This window comes from Triturus cristatus, chromosome 8, assembly GCF_964204655.1.
Source record: "Triturus cristatus chromosome 8, aTriCri1.1, whole genome shotgun sequence".
Lineage (NCBI taxonomy): Eukaryota > Metazoa > Chordata > Amphibia > Caudata > Salamandridae > Triturus > Triturus cristatus.
This window is the reverse complement of record NC_140591.1, coordinates 789,977,232-789,997,951: the sequence shown is the minus strand read 5'-3', so window position 1 is coordinate 789,997,951 and position 20,720 is coordinate 789,977,232. Positions and strand designations below refer to the sequence as shown.

The window sequence follows — 20,720 nt, the reverse complement described above, 5'->3', positions numbered from 1 at the left end:
CAACTTCCTGGATAAACAATAATTGGCATGTTGCTGTTTCCATGTGTGCTGTGTTATGCAGCACACATCGGTACAGCAAAAACAAGGAGAAATTAAACATTTCTCCTTGTTTCACCAGGGTAAGACCAGGTTTTCCCTGGTCTTAATTTGGCCCCATATTTTTGCCACCCTTGTAAATATTGGGCAGCGTCAAAATCAATGGGTGTTGTGGGGGAACACCCACAGCAAAACCCATTGCCATCCCCATTCACGCTAAGCAGAGCGTGAAAGGGGGTCTTATTTACAAGGCAGTGTTAAGTCACGTTAAGTGGCTTAACGCTGCCTTGTAAATAAGGTGGAGCCCCTATCGCCACCACAACGTCCTCAAAAGTGACGTTGTGGTGGCGACAGGGGCTTGTAAATATGCCCCACAGTGTGTTACTGAATACTGCAAGGACTTCTTCATAAATATTCTCATGTCCAATCTCCTTACTCACCAGCATAATTTGCTGTGGTGCATTGGGGTGTAATGTAATCCCCATGTCACAGTGGTGAACCTAACAAGTCTTCACCACGATTGACAACATGAACCTTCCCAGTAATCTCTTTATCACAAAATCCAGTTGTCATGACAATATCCCCCAAAACATAAATTCTTGCTTCACCATTGGGTATTGGACAAATATTAGGCGGAAGTAATGTGGGTTGATAATTTCCATATTCTTTTTCCTAGATCTTATCTCCCACCATTGTATACGTTGAGATGAATCTGCTAAACATATAGCACTTTTACCATCCAGTTTGATGCTACATTCTACATAATTATAGGACCAGCATCAACCTCACTCTCGCTTCATTTTACTTTAAAACCATCTTGTTCAAACTTTCAGAATCAGCTTCAGCACTGTGGAACTTGTTGCCTTTGCAAACACAGGCAAAGTGCCACTTTCTACCGCATTTTTCTGCGGATTACCATATTGATAACATTTGAATTCTTAGAGTACATGTCTACCTAGACGATTTCCCTTCTACGTTCACTTTTAAGTATGTGACACCTATCACTCACACACTCTGCGTTATACAAAACTTCAGCCACAGGATTGTGAATTGACCCACTATCACACATCTCTTGTACCCAACTGTTAGCATTTTCCATACTTTAATCCAAAGCGATAGCTTATCTGATATCCGGATTTTTTGCTAATGGTTTTTCCTGAGCTCACCCGCTATTGTCACATTGCAAAAATTGGTCCCTGATCAGTGAATTTGCTACAAGACCAAAGTCACATGTATGTATGTATGTACTTATATAGCACTCGACTTACCCTTGGGCATCTCGGCGCTTGCATTGGAAACCCGTCCTGGCTTTTTCCCTGTGAGATAACCCGTACTGGGCATCCCCAAGGTGAAAGCCAGGCATCCCGCCGCGGGGGGGGGGGGCTGTAGTGGAGATTAAGCAAGCTATTGCCCAGAGTTGCAGAGTGTGAACCCATGATTCGAGTAGGCACCGAAGTGAGAATTATCGAATCCGTGGACACTTGGGCTCAGACCCTGCCGCGTCGGGAATTGAACCCTGGTCCCGGGTCTGACCTCTGCTTCAGGGTATGCCTTCTCTAACCAGTGAGCCACACTTCTCCACATGTACATGCTAACGGTTGTACACACTCTATGTGGGAAACAGCCTTTACCACGAAGCATTTTCTACGCATTACGTTTACAACGGTACACTTACCTCGTAAACGTCTTCACAACACGTAATGCTTCAACGACCATCTTTACCACGCAAGCAACGTTATCACAGGGCAACGTCTTCCTAATCCAAAAAAATGCGTCAGTCCGTTTTCAGTGTCGGCGGAGACCTGCGAAAAAGGCAAAAAATAGAAGAAAGGGGGCTTGGGGGGGTCTCCCCCCCCCCAAAAAAGAAAAAGCGGGGTAAAGGAAAAATCGAGGTAAAGACAAAGCGTAGAAAAAACATTCCGTTGTAACGCATGCGTGGTAAAGGCATGCGTTGCAACGGAATGCGTAGTAACGACATATATTCACTCTATGTAGTTCCCCACAGTTTCAATTTTCCTTGAGTTCTGTCAAAGAATTTGTCATTCCAAAACAACATTTAACATGGTATCAAAGTGTTTCTCCAACATCATCACTAACATATCAAAGATATCCAATGCTTCTCCTTCACCGTCTCATTTCGATATGGTCTCCAAACTGTCTTCAACTCCTATGTTGTGTAGATGATCTCCCAGTTTCCTGGCAGCAGAATATTTTTCACCTCTAATTGCTAATTGGTATGAATTAAAACGTTTAAGAAAGAAAAGCTGGAGGTTGAGACATACTAGCTAATTCTAGCTGCTGCCATGTGTGTGTAAGCCCTTTATGTAACTCAAAACCAATAGGTACTTCCCATTGTCCATCAAAAAGGAAAAACATATAATGCAAGGTCTAGGTATTATCAAATCTGTCCACAGTATTCACTTTATTTAACCAAAATAAAGTCACACAGGGATTGAGAAGATTGCCTTTATAACATGTAGGTAACGTGCAAATAGTTCCCACCATTGTCGTGATGGTAGATATCACTGCTCTTATTTGGAAGTTGGCAGCGGCTGCTATCAAATCAGCACAAAGTTGTACCCACAGCATGAATGTGACTGCTCTCTGAAGCACATACACTGCCCAAATTAAAATGACTGCCTTACACAATGCCACACGTCACACAAAATGCTTTACAAAAGGCCAAATAAAATGTATACAAAAGAAGTGCTTTTAGGCACTTGCCACCAGCAGTAAGATAACTGAGAGGGAAATCCAGCAAATGCAAGATGACCACTTAAAATGGACATCAATCACCAAAGATGACATGGGGTACTGACGAGGTTAGTGAAAGACGCCTTTCTCCTCCCAAGCAGCTCATCGGCAGAGTTGTGTTGCAGCAATGCAGGCAAGACAAGGAAGTCCAAAGATTAATTTATTAAGCATCAAATATCACAAAATGTCCAGGGCAACGTCCTGGGTGTTACTGCCTACAATACAGCCCCGTCGTAGTATTCTTCATGACATACTCACGCATCTGGAAGGCAAATGACAACATCACCTTCCATCGGCATAAGCAACTACGATATAGCTAATGAGTCCAATACTGAGCTCATTATTCTCCCAAAATCCCTCTTCCAATGCTAGAAAACGAGGTAACACCATACTGAAATGTGCAAATGCACTACTCTGAATAAAATAGAATCTGGGACTACTAGAACCATGAAAGTTAGAAAGCATGTTTGAGACCAAAAAATACTTCAAATCAATAATAGAAGTTGTGTATTCCGTTATTATTAAATAAAAAAACTATTAAATAAAAGAAACACCTACCGCAACGGCCATGGCACTCGTTCCTAAAGCAGAGTAAGGCAGCACAGCAAATTGAGCTGCCTTGCCTTACTTTATATTTATGAGGTCATCCAAAGTCACACAAAGTAGCCTTGCGTTGCTTCATAAATATGATTTCGTGGTTTACGCCCGCCGTTGGCATTGGCGGCACAAGGGCCTCGAAAATATGGCCCCAGGTTTTAGAACTGTGACAATTGAACTACTTGAACTGGCCTGGCAGGTCTTTGCAACAAAAGTCCATTCCTTTTACCGTCTCTAGAATGATGATGCAAGCAAGACAGTTGGCTTGGCTTCAAAACAAATTGTACAGCGAGGGCACTTTCTTTGAAGCCTGTCACCCAACAGAGCCTAGCACTCTCTTTGTGAGGAACTTACTTAAGTCTGATTAAGCACATGTATGAGACTCGTGACACAGGCCTAATAGATAGGAAAACATACTGGAAATTCATTACATACTTTATGTAATTTGAATTTGATAAATTATATTATTTTTAGAATGCTGTGGAAGGTTCTGCTTTTTCAGTGGATTCTCAGCTGATCTCCGTCAGTTGTAGTCTTCATTTTGCCACATTAACTGGCTCCCACTGAACTCCTTTTGGTTTCATTTTTCTTAATATTATCACCTCTTTCTCTTCTCTACAGCCAGCCAGAATAATAAAATAGGGAGCATGCACTGACGTAATGAAACTTGAGGGGGGGCCCCCTGCAGGGTATGTGGAGGGGCACCCTCCAGACTCAATCCGGAGCTCTCCTGCCAAAGTGCGGTGCTGAGGGGACCGCCTGGATGTTGGGCCACACCACACCACGGGGGCTGCGGGGGCCTGTGTTACGCCCCTGGGAGCATGTTATCACATGGACACAGCTCCCGAAATTTTGAACACTACACGGAATAGTGCTTGTTAGTTTATGTCATACCAAGCATCTTCTGCTTCAGGTCAAGTTTCTATGTATGGTTGCATCATCTTGGTTTTTGGGTGCGTGGAATTCCGGAAAGGTTTTGTTACCTCAAAGCATGTTCCCAAGAAAGGAAGTGAATCATTTTGCTGAAAAAGTAGGAGTGGGTAGAATATTTGGATTGGCTAGTTTTCGTCTCTAATGAGTGATAGGTTTAGCATTTAATATAAAATGTGTTTCCTATTTCAAGGACAGAATCTACCTGTAAATTAAGGAGCTAAAGGGCTTTTCTGCCTTTTTGCTGCACTGAAGTTACTGCCTTTTTGGTGTAAGTAGAAGAGAATAGTGTCTTCAGCTCTGACTACGACTTCTACGTCTATATTTTTTCTAGAACTTATTGTGCATTTCCTTGAAGCACAGAAGACTCGAGAACTTTTCCTTGAAACCGCAGTGCTGTTTGAACATTTAAGTGCTACGCAAACAAATTATGGACGGAATGCTGAATAAATCATACATTCACACCCACTCAAGAGATCTGGGTTAAATCCATTGTAAAGAAATGATGGATTTAGGCCAGATCCCTGTACTGAGGTGAATGTATGACATTGTTCTTCATTCTGTCTATCAATTGTTGTTTTTGCATTTGTCTCCTGAATGGGAAGGGTATGCCCAGACGTGGGTCCCGTGCTCTCCATGCCATTGGAGTCAAGCTATCCTGGCTGATGATGGGTGAAATCCCGAAACAAGTCCTAGGATGCTTGTTTCCCATCCAGGGCAGACCTGGCCTGGCAGTTCAGGCTGGACTATTCCCATTGGGTGCAGGGTCAAGACTGATTTGCCAATGGCTAGGTTCAAACTGGAATGGCTTGGGGAGCAAAAAAACGATGGATTTAGGCTCAGATCTCTGTACTAGGGTAAATGTATGACATTGTTCTGCATTCTGTCCATCAATTGTTCTTTTGGCATTTTTCAGAACATTTAAAACAAAGTCGGAACTTTGAAAATGTTTACCTCTGGACGACTATAACAAGGTGTCGATCCTTACCCAAAAAGACACCACATTGGTGTCTGCATCTCAGAGTTTTTACCACCATGAGCTTATTGGCTCAACAAATGTGTCCGACAATATGGTACCCTTCCTGCTTACAGATTTCAGGCTAGTATACGTCCTACCTCTGGAATAGGTCAAATCGTTCACTGGGACTAAATCCCTGTTTTTTACCTGGCCGCAGCCACTGTCAAGTCAACAACAGATGGTGTCAAAGACCAAGCTAACCCTATGATAAGCATTCTTGTTGGCAGTTTTTGTTTTCTTTATGTAGTATCTTCTTTATTTTTTTGACATCAGATTTCTTATTTTTTTTATGTTTAACCAATATCTTTGAACGTTTTATGTTCTTTATTTGTTAACGATGTTATTATTTTGGCTAAGTATTGAACACATACTACATGCATGGTCTTTGAGGAAGGCCTAGATACTTGTTCCAAGATACCTAGGACAAGCTTGCTATTTCGAAATAAGTTTACATTTATTGTTCAGGTAGTTGGGGCCTTGTGTTGGTGAGCCTAAGGTTGCATATAATTTTAAAGAAAAGCGATTTCATAGAATACCACTGCTGAGAAACCATTTCAACTGAGCGGTTTAATGGAAATTTTCAAGATGATTGGCATTTACAATTTTATGAAAACCAACTTGTGGAAAGTCTTTTTTTTAAAATTGGCTTCTGCATACTTACTTTTAAAGTGTAGATGAAATGGTTGCAAGGTTTACTTTCAAAAACATTTTTGTCAAAGGTATTTATTTCAATCCTTTATATAAGGGGACATTATTTCGGATTTTTATATTTTGCATTGTGAACCAATTACTTTGGATGTTTTTTATTCACTTAACCTTCACCATCCATCGCTGCTACCTAAAAATGCCACCCCATGCATAAACTACACCCATCTCTGAGCCCCAAACTCCACCCATTCCTGAATTTTAAAACCCATTCTACTCCTAAACTCTACCCATGTCTTAACCTAATACCGCCTCCCTACCACTGAACTCCACTCATCAATGAACCCTAAAAAACTCTTTCTAGTCCTTAACCCCACCCATCCCTGATCCTTTAAAATCCCATTCCACCCTAAAACTCCACTCATCCCTGAACCCTAAAAAAGCCCTAACTACAACCTGAAAACAACCCATTTAAGACCCCTTAAAGCCCTCCCTACTTCTTAACTCCCACAACTCTGAACCCAAAAAACACTTTCTTTATATAAACTCCACTGATCCTCGAACCCTTAAAATCTCACACCACCCTAACCTCCACCCATTCTGGAATACTAAAAACCATTAACCACCCCAAAGCTCTACCCATAACTGAACCTTAAAAACATTCGCTAGCCCTAAACTCCCCTGAACCTTAAAACCTAAAAAATCCTCAACTCCCCTACACTCTACCTATCCCTGAAGCCTAAAAACCCCTCACCACTCCTAAATTCCACTCATTCGTGAACCTTAAAAAACTCTCACCGCCCTATATTCCACCCATGCCTGATCCCTAAAAAACACTTGACATCCCTAAACTCCATGCCGTGATTGCTAGTTACCGCTTGCACAGAGGTTGAACACGATGGAAGCTGTGCCGTACCACCAACGTGAAAGATTGGTGTCACTCATTCAGTTCTACCGAAGTCCATCCAACCCGTGGGATGGCGGATATCCCATGATTCGTTTTCTTCCCCCTTGAAGTCCTGTTACCCACGTGTTTCTTTGTCAAACACTGGTCCTTAGTTTAACCATCAAGAGGCCAGATTCGCAAGGAATTTCCCCAAGGACCCCTGCCTGTTGGGCCACCTGTTATATTTCCTTGGTTACCTCCAAAGTATGTACATTCCCTAACTTAGATCCGTGGACAGATTTTTTCTTTTGTCTGACACCAAGACACTCTGATCCTTCTATGTTTTTAGCACTCTGAAGAAGGTGTGACCTCTTTGTTTGGTCCAATACTGAAGCGCGTGATGGCGCATACTAAGGAGACCATCTTAAGCAGAAATGTAGTATAAGATGCTCCGTGTAGTGATGATACATATAGTCACTCAGAACTGTACTTCCCCAGGATACTGAATTATTCCTACTGTGATACAACAGCTTTACTGTTAGTAATATCTGCCTGATTTCCATATCAGTGTAAGATACCGAGACCATTCCAAACTCCACATAAGAAGATCTGTTATCCTGGGTTAAGTCTTGAATATTGTACTAGGATGGTCTCCCTAAAGTTGTCTATTTCTCTGTGTTGTTTTTAGAATGTGTCCACTGTTTATGTTATGAATGCGCTATGTCTGTAAGTGTGAGATCAGATATGATGATATTTTCTGTGTCTTGGTGTTATTGTCCTTCTTAATTTATTCTTTATATTGTATTGAACATCTTGATCTGATCATAATATGTTGAGTTTTGATTGTTTTGATATGAATAAAAAAAAGAACACCGTTTTTGTTCATGCTTTGTGACCCATTTGAATGCATGCTACTGGACTGAATTACTGTACCTGCATCAGCCATATCCCTGTGATCGGAATCCTGCTAGGCTCATGTTGTGACTCGTTAGAGCACTTTATAGAGACGAGTTCTTCCGTCATTTGAAGCATTTTGCAGACAGGATCATTCTTTTCTTCTTGCATCCCTAAACTCCAGCCAACCCTAAAACTCAAAAAAAAAACAACAAAAACTCATTGCCCCCAAACATCACCCATTCATGAACCCAGAAAAATCCTCACTGTCCCTAATCTTCACTCAGGGGTGGAAATGTGGATGTTTCCTTTAATTAGCTTTCCTTTAAAATGTTTCCTTTAATGCTCGATTTATTTCTATTTTGTAAAAATTGGTTTTCCACGATTTGGTTTTTCTCCAATGTGTTTTTTTTTTTTTAGTGTTTCCGTTTTTCCATGAATTCATATTGGCCATAAGCCTAAGGCTCAGATTACATAATTATCAGATGTGAAATACGATTTTCCTACCTACAGAAAGATGCCCAATTATTGATTTATTGATCTATTTTAGAGTTTTAAATAGCTCTAACATGACTCTCCGATATCAGTGCCTTTATGTGTTCCTTCAGAAGCAGAGCTTATTTGTGAGAGTTATTATATGAAATTAAACAGATTGTTTTCCACACTTTGTGATAATGAATTGCTTCCTTAATTTAATAATCAGGTCTTTTTTTCCCCATCAGATATGAACGGATGATGCAGAACTGCTCCATTGCTCTAGTTGGGAAATATACAAAGCTAAGTGACTGCTATGCATCGGTATTTAAAGCATTGGAACACTCCGCAATGTCAATTAATCACAAGCTGAATTTAACGGTGAGGAGAATTTCCACCTATATTAATGAATGTTGTTGTTGTACGTGCCTTAATACACATTGGAACATTTATTTTGAAGTATGTGGGTGCAGAAACGAAAAATGAAAAGTAACCTCTGCAGATTACTGTAACATTAAGTGGTTTGCTAAAAAAACAAATAGGAATGAAGAAGACAAAAACAATTAGAGAACAAATGAAGGACGAGCGAATTAGATAGGCCATGCAAAAACCTAATTAAAAGTTTTCTTTCTGGGGAACGCTCTTTAGATGTTCAAGTCTCAAGGAAGGAAGTTCTTGATTATGTAGGAATGAATTTATTTATGCCTCCACTGTGAACAAGTCCCAGCTAATCTTTAGTATTTACCAGAAGAACTGTTATCACTCGGTGTATAGGGTATAAGGCATACTTTATCAAATGTGGCCATTGCAAGGTGTTTGGCACACTAAAACCGGACATTTCTTAAGAAAATAGAACTTATTAAGAACATTTAACTTCTATATTATTCAAGGTGCTTTGTCTGTTTAATGCTTAACATAACACAAGTGCCCACGAAGCGCACGTTCAACCCAAAGGGAATCTTAGCACCGAATAACAGATGCTCAGTTTTACCCAACTGCACGCATTCTATCCACTTCAGTGGAGAGGTGTGGTGCAGCGGCCAGGGCAGCTGACTTTGGAGCATAGCGCACATGGTTCAATCCCCAGCTCCGGCGGCAGCTCCGCTCATCACCATGTGACTCTGAGCAATACCTCACTTTACTTCCGCAACAGCCCCCAGAGCCTTGAGAACCATAAGGGTGAGTAGTTCGTGCTTTACAAATGCTGAATTTTTTTTAACTTCGAAAAATTGAAAGTCTGAGTTAACCCGTTAGGATTCAAATGTGTGAGTATGAGATAAACCACAGTTCACTGCAGTGGATGCATTGGTCTACTGAATCACCACACCCAATCTGACTTATTTATGGCTAAATCCGTGGGGTGTTTCCCAGAGTACACTATTGCCTACGGTTGTTAGACCCAACATCTTTGGCATGGTTTTGCCTCAAACCTTTTGCTTTCAGTTGCTAACTTTTCTGATCTAGTTTTTGTTGGCTACATGACCCTTGTACTTTACCCCTGCTAACCAGTGCTAACATTCTTGTGTTCTCGCCTTAAAACATAGTAAAATTGGCCTACACCTAATTGGCACATTTAATTTACTTGTAAGTTCCTAGTTAATGGTACTACCTGTACCCTGGGCCTGTAAATTAAACACTACTATTGGGCAGCAGCAGGCATTGTGCCACCCACTAAAGTAACACTGTAAAACATGTCTCATCTCTGCCACTGCAGCCTGTATTGCAGTTTTAAACTGCTGTTTCAACCTGGCAATAAAACCTTTTTCCAATCCTAAACCTTCCTTTTTAAAGCTTATATGTCACCCCTAAGTTAGGCCTTAACCACCCCTTGGGCAGGGTGCATCATATTTAAAAAGTAGGACATGTGTGTTTAAGGGTTACATGTCTTGGCAGTCAGGAGCAACTCCTCCATTGGAGCGGGGGAGCGTTGCCCTACTAAATAAAATGCACACAGAAAACCCCCATAAATTAAAAATAAAATGGTAATCAAATTAATTGATTACCATTTTATTTTTCACCAACCCATCCCGAACCCAGTGTCAGGATGGGGCGAGGCAATTGCTGCTGAGTGGCAGCAGCAGGGAGGTGGGCTGTGCACTTAAGTTTAAAGTGCGCATGTCAAAGTAAATATGGACAAGTCGATAGCCCTAGATCTCTCCCTGTCGCGATACACGCATGAACATCTTCAAGGCCTGCTGCCCATCCAATGGGCGACGGACAGGATCCCATATTTGGGAATTCAGCTGGCATCTTCTCTCCCGAAAGTAGTTGCCACCAACTGCACACACCTGCGACAGAAGATTCGCCGAGAACTCGGTCAGTGGAAACACTGCCCCCTCTCGTGGCTAGGCAAAATAGCTGCGGTCAAAATGACCATTTTACCACAGATCCTCTATCTGTTCCGTACTATCCCTCTATGACCGCCCACGGGCTGGAATCAACAGACGCAATCTGAACTTGCTCAGTTCATCTGGAACGGGCAGAAGCCACAACTAAAACGGATGCTAGCGACGCTCCCTCCAGAAAAGGGGTGGTCTCGGGATCCCGGATCTTCGGCTATACTTCCAGGCGGCCCAGCTGCGCCATCTGGTTGAGTGGAGCCACTGGGAGTCGCAGAAACACTGGTTGTTTTAGGACCAGGCAGTAGCTGCCAGACCCCTGCAGGAAGTCCCCTTTCTCCGCAAGCGCCATAGACCCTCCAATCTATATGTCTCATATATTACACGAGTCCCACTAGAAGTATGGGACTACACTAATATCAAACATGATCTAACCACCTTCGCGTCCCCGCTCACCCCCTTGCTGGACAACCCCGACTTCGGCCCGGGTATGGACACGATAGCTTTTGCAAAGTGGAGGCCCTTTGGCTGCCGATTTCTGTATCATATGTATGACGCGGAAGGGGTTATTCCATTCCATCAATTTAAACAGGAATATGGACTACCTGAAACGGAGAGACTCCGCTACCTGCAAGCACAACACTGGGCACTCCACGATCAGGTCCGCTCTGAAGCCGATAGACGTCTCTCCACTTACGAACGGTGGCTTTTAACTCTCACATTAGATAAAAAGCTAATCTCCGACTTGTACAAGATGCTGCAGGCCAGTTATACACACACTTACAACTCCAGTCTGGAACGTTGGGAGAGGGAACTAGGCAGAACACTTAGCCATAAAGAATGGGACGGGATATACTATAGGGCTCGCCATTCCGCATATCACATGGGGCTGACTGAAACTCTCACAAAGGAAGCAACCTACTGGTATTATACCCCAGAGCGTCTTCACTCTATAGATCCCACACGGGAGGCAACATGTTGGCGGGGCTGTGAACACGTAGGCACTTTGGTACACCTCTTATGAGAGTGCGAACATATCCAGCCTTATTAGAAACAAGTAATAGACGAAGTAGACAAACACTTTAAAACAGAAATCCTCCGTTTCCCAGCATATGTCCTTCTAGGACTCCCTAATCCTCTGAGCTATCCATTACGATCCCGGAGAGGACGCCAGATGGCAATTGGGCTAGGGTCGGCGATACAAAATATACTCGCACAGTGGCATACCTCCCACAGCCCAACCCTTACAGGCTGACTACACCGCTTGTGGCATGTTCTTGGTATGGAGAAGCTGACATTAACAATAGCAGGAGAGGGGTCCAAATATGCTGATCTGTGGCAACCCTTTTTGTCCCTCTTGGCCTCTGAGTTCCGAGAGGTCACCTGCCCCCGATACCTCCGCCTATTGCGCCTCTCAGATATACGACAGCCAGAGCAGTGATTAAGACCAGACACAGTATTAGGTGGGTTAGTTAGTGGACATGGAACACGGGTGGGGGGGTGAAGGAGGGCGGGGGTGGGGGGGGCTTATACTTCCTTTTTCCCCATTTTCCCTTTTTATGTTTAACTCAATTACATGTAAGCTTTTCCTGTTTTGGAACGAGCCCCATATTATGCTTGCAGACCTGATCTAGACTTTTTGAGCACCATGCTATGCAATATTGACGACATGATAGCCAAACCTACATGATTATGCTTGTGTTTGTTTGAAATTTCAATAAAGAGATTTAAACCATAAAGTGCGCATGTCATTTTGGCTGGCTGTCTTGCAACGGCCAACCAGGCATACGCACTTTGAGCTACAGGAACACAGAAAACTTCTAGTTGCCCTACACCAGCCCAGCTGATTAGCAGCAAATAGGAATGCCTGCTGTTGGTCTCTGCTAGAGTGAGTCCTGATTCCCAAAATGTGCCCCACAGTCCTTGGCTGGAGTTAGAGTGCACTCTTTCGGAGCAACTGAAGGTCTCACTGGAACCAGCACAACACAAAGCATCCTGATGCATCCCGACGCAAAACCTTGTACCACAGCACTTTGTAGCTCCTGATCGGCAGCTTCACTGAACTAGATGCAGCTCAAGTATCACCACACAGCTCCTGACTGTCGGTTTCACTAGAACCGGTGCAGTATGATGCAGCCTGACCAAGACCTAAATCATAGCATGGGAGCACAGGAACAATGTGAACTTGAACGCAAGCATCTATTGTTCATGCCTATTGTGTTTTTCATGCATCATTGCGTCCAGAACTGACAATTATTCCCTTATAGGACCCTTATTACAAGTTAGTCGGAATAGGGTAGGGAATCAATTTCACTTGGTAAATACCATTACAACGAGGTGTGATATCTATTTCCACTTGAAAATGAGAAATAACATGCAAAATTGCTACTTAACACACGGAATTCCACATGTTCTAATTTATTTCTGTGCTTTTTAGGTCTTGGACTACCGGTCTGCCGAAGGCAGAACCGGAAGTCGGAGATTTAATGTTTCCTAGAGTGGCTATTTAGCCCGCCTCTCTTTTTGCTTCTCCTCCATTGGCTGGCTTCCTAAACGGAGGCCAGCCATTGGAGGAGAGAGCCGTCCCTCCAAATAGGCTCCGTCTTTTTCAGATTCGGGGGCGTGTTTCTTGCTGTTCTTTCCACTTTTTAGCAACGCCCTTTTTTAGGCGTGTTTTTCTCTCCTCCTGCCAATGGCAAGGGGAGAGAAAAAGAAACACGCCCCCGAATCTGAAACCGCCGCTGCGTTTCTCCGAGGCATTTCTGCTTTGCCTCGGAGAAAGGCAGTGGTGTGCTTGCCTTTTGCTCTGCCTTGTTCAGCCCTGCCATCCCTGTTCACCTCTCTCCGTCCCTTTTTTGACCGCCTCTCCACTCGCCCCTCCCTTCACTTTCCGCCTCCGGCCATTCATTACCAGTCCTTCAGTGTCCAAGCGCGCACTCCTCGCCCTGCCTCCATTCACCTCTTTTTCTTTCCCCCTCTAGTCTCACCCCAGGACGCTTCCTTCTCGCCGTTCCCTTTCATGCCTTTACCTTCTTTCCTTTCATGTCTTTACTTTCTTCATGCCCCTCTAGTTTTCTTTCCCCCTCCTTTCACGCTGTCGTCGTCTCCCGATCTTTCCATCTCTCCTTCGTTCTCTTCCTTCAGCTCCCCCTCGCCCGCTCACTAGTGTTTCTCGCCGCTTTCCGTTTTCCGGTCTGAGGACTCCAATTCTATGGGAAGGTGAGGGTCCGCCGATATAAGCAGGCAATGAGGGTTTGAGAACAGCGAAGAGCCTCCGAGGGCCTGAAATCGCCGATCCCAGGGGAGAGTCTGAGGTCCCAACCGGGAAAATGCACGTGTCCCTCAGTTGGCGTGGTGAGGGCCTTGCTGTCCAAAGGAGGTGAGATGTAAAAACGGACCCTTGTAGAATCTCTGCCACTGGGGAAACTGATGCCAGAAGAGCTGAGCGCAATACGAACCCGTTTTAACATAGTGCGCTGTGCTTGATATTACACTTTCCAGGCGCTATACATAACAAATGTTGATGTTACCCAATTTGATGGCACTCAGGTTATTGTCCTCAGAAGGATAGAAGTCTGAGTTAGTTAGATGGTAATTGTTAGCTTAGAACCTATGAGTGTTTTTTAAACCACTGAGTGCAAGGAGCTTTAAAGGCGTGTGCTGTTTTGTTTTTCAGTTAGCATGCTCCTGTACCACCCTATGAACCTATGAACCGTACCACCAGTGCTTTAAATGGGAACAAATAAGTGCAGGTACTCACTAAAATAGAGGTGTGGCAAGTGGGCGGGGCTAAGGGCAATATCACCATACATAATGACTTCTGTCGCAGTTGCAGCACATAGCAAAACACACGAGAAATGCGTTTATGTCATTAAAACAGATTAACTCCTTACACATAATGACATATATCTGATGAACGCTGGGAACGTAAATATTGTAAAATTGTGCAATGGCACAAAACGTGCGGTCACGGTGCAGTGCTCGAGTGGGGGAGCCGCAAGAGACTGCGTGATGGGACGTACTCTAGTGCTTAATTTGTAAAATAATAACCGCAGGTGCCCAAGTGTTGCTATCAAAGCTCGGAGTAAGGACTGCCCACACCGCGTAGTCTTGAATCCACCTCATGCCTCTTTCATCCACCCCCAGACACTTTCTGCAGTGGCATCTCGAGGAGAGATTTTTAGGGGGCGCACAAGGGGCCATGGATAAAAGTGGTGGGGCCACCTACACTCACTCTTTCACTACATCACTCTATCTCACTACTTCACTACATCACTCTGTTTCTATCTTAATACCTCACAACATCCCTTACTACCTCACTCTCTCTTTCACTACCTCAATCTTTCGCTATCTCACAACATCACTCACTGTTTCTCGATCTCACTACGTCAGAAAATACCTCACTCACTAACTCACTCTTTCACTACCTCACTCTCTATCTACCTCACTCTCTCACTACCTCACTCTCTCTTTCAATACCTCACTCTCTCTCTATCTCACTACCTCACTCTCTCTCTGCTAATGCAATAGGTATCACATATGCACAAAAAAAACTAATGCCAATAGAAATGACAATGCCATTTATTTAGGGATACAAAAATGATAAAAAAATAATGAGCAACACCAATAGCTCTACCTATAATATTGCCGAGACCATTGCATTGTAAATGCTTGTTTCCCTCTTGAAACTGAACCTGAGCAATAAAGAGAAGAGACATCTTTTTCAGATTCGGGGGCGTGTTTCTTGCTGTTCTTTCCACTTTTTAGCAACGCCCTTTTTTAGGCGTGTTTTTCTCTCCTCCTGCCAATGGCAAGGGGAGAGAAAAAGAAACACGCCCCCGAATCTGAAACCGCCGCTGCGTTTCTCCGAGGCATTTCTGCTTTGCCTCGGAGAAAGGCAGTGGTGTGCTTGCCTTTTGCTCTGCCTTGTTCAGCCCTGCCATCCCTGTTCACCTCTCTCCGTCCCTTTTTTGACCGCCTCTCCACTCGCCCCTCCCTTCACTTTCCGCCTCCGGCCATTCATTACCAGTCCTTCAGTGTCCAAGCACGCACTCCTCGCCCTGCCTCCATTCACCTCTTTTTCTTTCCCCCTCTAGTCTCACCCCAGGACGCTTCCTTCTCGCCGTTCCCTTTCATGCCTTTACCTTCTTTCCTTTCATGTCTTTACTTTCTTCATGCCCCTCTAGTTTTCTTTCCCCCTCCTTTCACGCTGTCGTCGTCTCCCGATCTTTCCATCTCTCCTTCGTTCTCTTCCTTCAGCTCCCCCTCGCCCGCTCACTAGTGTTTCTCGCCGCTTTCCGTTTTCCGGTCTGAGGACTCCAATTCTATGGGAAGGTGAGGGTCCGCCGATATAAGCAGGCAATGAGGGTTTGAGAACAGCGAAGAGCCTCCGAGAGCCTGAAATCGCCGATCCCAGGGGAGAGTCTGAGGTCCCAACCGGGAAAATGCACGTGTCCCTCAGTGGGCGTGGTGAGGGCCTTGCTGTCCAAAGGAGGTGAGATGTAAAAACGGACCCTTGTAGAATCTCTGCCACTGGGGAAACTGATGCCAGCAGAGCTGAGCGCAATACGAACCCGTTTTAACATAGTGCGCTGTGCTTGATATTACACTTTCCAGGCGCTATACATAACAAATGTTGATGTTACCCAATTTGATGGCACTCAGGTTATTGTCCTCAGAAGGATAGAAGTCTGAGTTAGTTAGATGGTAATTGTTAGCTTAGAACCTATGAGTGTTTTTTAAACCACTGAGTGCAACGAGCTTTAAAGGCGTGTGCTGTTTTGTTTTTCAGTTAGCATGCTCCTGTACCACCCTATGAACCTATGAACCGTACCACCAGTGCTTTAAATGGGAACAAATAAGTGCAGGTACTCACTAAAATAGAGGTGTGGCAAGTGGGCGGGGCTAAGGGCAATATCACCATACATAATGACTTCTGTCGCAGTTGCAGCACATAGCAAAACACACGAGAAATGCGTTTATGTCATTAAAACAGATTAACTCCTTACACATAATGACATATATCTGATGAACGCTGGGAACGTAAATATTGTAAAATTGTGCAATGGCACAAAACGTGCGGTCACGGTGCAGTGCTCGAGTGGGGGAGCCGCAAGAGACTGCGTGATGGGACGTACTCTAGTGCTTAATTTGTAAAATAATAACCGCAGGTGCCCAAGTGTTGCTATCAAAGCTCGGAGTAAGGACTGCCCACACCGCGTAGTCTTGAATCCACCTCATGCCTCTTTCATCCACCCCCAGACACTTTCTGCAGTGGCATCTCGAGGAGAGATTTTTAGGGGGCGCACAAGGGGCCATGGATAAAAGTGGTGGGGCCACCTACACTCACTCTTTCACTACATCACTCTATCTCACTACTTCACTACATCACTCTGTTTCTATCTTAATACCTCACAACATCCCTTACTACCTCACTCTCTCTTTCACTACCTCAATCTTTCGCTATCTCACAACATCACTCACTGTTTCTCGATCTCACTACGTCAGAAAATACCTCACTCACTAACTCACTCTTTCACTACCTCACTCTCTATCTACCTCACTCTCTCACTACCTCACTCTCTCTTTCAATACCTCACTCTCTCTCTATCTCACTACCTCACTCTCTCTCTGCTAATGCAATAGGTATCACATATGCACAAAAAAAACTAATGCCAATAGAAATGACAATGCCATTTATTTAGGGATACAAAAATGATAAAAAAATAATGAGCAACACCAATAGCTCTACCTATAATATTGCCGAGACCATTGCATTGTAAATGCTTGTTTCCCTCTTGAAACTGAACCTGAGCAATAAAGAGAAGAGACATCTTTCACGTCAAACGATCATGATATTAGGTTGCCCGCTGCGTATTTTTAAAATAGAATCACTCACTACTAAAGCCTCAGGAAATGTTTTACTGTAACGTGCAAATGTCATTTTTATTACACACCCTCATTATCTTAGCATGGACATTTTTGTTGATATGTAGAGAATTTTGGCCTTTCTGATGTTCTACTCCCTCTACTCATGTTTTCCACTTATTCGAAGAGGTTGCACAGGTTGCCTGATGTGTATGATGCATCAGCACAATATGATAATTGAAATGAAGTCCATGCAGGAATGAAAATGTATATCACAGTAATAATAGTCATTGGTAAAGCAATTCTACGAAAGGTATGTCAGTTACAAACATGGCCACCCATAAACAGGACAGATGAATTTTCTTGAAAGAAAATGGCAATTATAATGTTGAGCCCTGAAGAATTGGCCACTGGCCTTCAGCAAAATACATATGCATTACAATACTGTTCACCGTAAAATGTGCCGCTGATTACATTTGGGTGGCAAGTTTTTTTTTTTTAATTTAAATGATAAATGTATTGAATTCATGTAAAAGCACTAAAAAGCACTACAATTATAGAAATACATATGAATACAGCAGTTGAAAAAAAAACCAGAACAACATCAGTAAATATAAAAAATAAAAGGGAAGGGAAAGGAAGTAAGTTAAATAAAACTACATAAATGTCTGATTGAGAATGACAAATAGGCATCAAGACATGGATCAAACAGTAAATAATAGATGAGCAAAATACTGCAATCAAAAATGGAAGTCAGGGAGGTTAAGTACTTCTTGAGTTGCAGGTAAAGATGCGAAAGAACTTTTGGCAGAATCATCTAAAAAGGGAGTAATTGGTGCCCAGAGTTCTTGGCGCTTTAAAACAAGAGACATAGGTTGCATATACGCAGTATCTAATCTATGATTATAACAGACTGCACAACACCATGCTTTAGACAATAATTGTTTAGAGCCCTTCCAACGCTTAGTAATTTGTTGAAAGCAATTGCTAACAAAAGGTCTACTATTGCACATGAAAAGAAGCATTAGCCCACACACTAGAAACGCTTCCTAAGAATACATTTTGAATAGAATATGGAATATTGAAACAGAATGTGTAATACATTTGAGTCTAAACTTGTAGCCAGAAAGTGGAAACATACAGACAAGTAAATATTAAGTGTTTGAGGTCAGCATATTGTGCACAGTTTATCCAATGAGTATCTGAATTAATCTTGTGAAGAAGAAAAAGTGTTTTAAAAAGTCTGTTATAGACAAAAAGAAAATATTTGTGTTGTATTTGCTGCACAGGAGGATTTCCTAATTTTGATCCAAATCTGCTTCCAGGATAAATAGACAAGGTGGCATGAAGATAATTTTCCCAGGAGAGTTCTTTTGGTGTTTTAGGACAATCACTAATCGTATGTTGAAGAATTGAATAAATAGAGGAGGCTTTTGTATCTGTATATGAAGAGATTAATTAGGTTAATGAAGGGTGATGGATTAGTAAGCAAAACTGACTGAAAGTGAGTATATGATTGAGAGATTATGTTTTGTAGGATCATAAATTCACGACCAGAAGTAGATGATAAGTCAAATATTATTAAAGCTTTTGAAAAAGAAATAAAATAGTCATTGTTATACAATTGTTTGACCCAAATTAAACCTTTAGATCTCCAAGATGGAGAGTAGATAGGTCTATTATTTATTTGTATAAAATGATTATGCCAAATTGTGGAATCCTGAAAAGTTTCCAGATCTGTAGGATAGCATTGAGTGACAGAAATCAGTAATTTACAGGTGTGTCTAAAGATTGGGGTGTATATTTTTTTGAGGATTGCACATAAAGGAGATAAATTCCCGAAATGAGATAGGAGAAAGAAACTCCAGTTCCAACTTTATCCATAATGGAGTAAATGAAGATGAAGACAGAGTACATGTTATTTTAATAAAAATGCTTAATGGTAATTAGCAAAATCCAAGATGTTTACTCCACCCTCTGCTTTATGGCGCTTCAATTTGGATAATGACATACTAGATATTTTTTATTATTCCAGAGAGAAGAGGATAGAATTTAATACATTTTTCTAATATGATTTAAGTAGAATATTTAACAGGAAATTAGCAATAGTAAAAAGAGGCTAACATCATTTTAACCCAATCTAACCTACCCTACCAGACACGTGTAGAGGATGCCATCTAGTTGTTAAGGAAGTAATCCTATAGATACACACGTCAACATTAATGGAAATGGAAGCATTAAGTGATTGAGTGAATTGAAGATCAAGCTATTTAATTTGATTAGGTTGCCATTTAAAGTTGTTAAAAGAAAAGTCATGCTTAACGGTAAATTTATTTAAAGGTAAGATTTCACATTTGCCAGTATTTCATTTCTATCCAGAAACCAAAGTATAAGATGCAACCTCAGACGAAAAAGCAGAGAGGCAGGAATGGGGATTCAATATAAATATTAAAATATAATCTGCATATGCAGCTAATTTAATGTGCTGAGCATCATATGAAAAGACATTCATATGTGAGTTTTGTCTAATTGTAGATAAAAAGGTTTTAAGTGCTAGGTTAAAGAGAAATGGAAAAAGAGGGCATCCCTGTCCCAACGGAAAAAACTGAAGTAAGGACGTTAGCACAAATGGCAGCTTGGGTAGACAAGTATAGGAGGGATGATTTTAGGGTCAAACTAAAAAAGGGTATGAAATAGAAAAGACCAATTTACCTCATCAAAAGCCTTCTCGGCATCTAAAGCAATGGCTGCCAAAGGTTCAGGAAGATCAGCAGACTTTGAGAGGATAACACAATAAAGCCTTAGCGATGAGGGCATAGACCAAGTGTGCACAAGTCAACATTTTAAGCTATTTAATACAGTTTAGTGTTGACACTCTACTCTCCGTGGTCCACCGTCTCAGGCCACTGTTCATAATACAGTTAATGATTAAGCAAGAGGAGCGTCTTCACAGTATCCCCAATTATACCAGTCCATAGTTGACATATATCCAAAAAACAATCGACACACCAGGTTCCGATTGCAATGTAATATTAAGTTTAATTCCAGAAATCTCAAAACAATATCATCTGTTTCATATCAAATGTTCTTGACAGCCTACGCGTTTCGTCCTATGCTGGACGTCATCAGGGCTGTAAGAAAAAGTACATATAAACACTTATCAGTATCTCCAAATAATAAAACATCAATACAATATTCAATTTCTACCCAATTATAAACATCTTGTAAAGTGTGATTACACAATACCCTGCCTATCTCCATTCTGTATTCATTATCCCAG

The 20,720-nt window shown here is 42.3% G+C and overlaps 1 protein-coding gene across 4 annotated transcripts in view; it reads left to right on the top strand.

Moving 5' to 3' along the window:
• Positions 1–20,720, top strand: part of LOC146805091 (CTP synthase 2) — a 1,453,753-nt gene that overhangs the window by 608,105 nt on the left and 824,928 nt on the right. For all 4 annotated transcript variants that reach the window (XM_085622227.1, XM_085622228.1, XM_085622229.1 and 1 more), the window contains one exon: positions 8,483–8,615. In XM_085622227.1, coding sequence (XP_085478353.1) covers positions 8,483–8,615 — 133 coding nt within the window. The remainder of the gene's footprint in view (positions 1–8,482; positions 8,616–20,720) is intronic.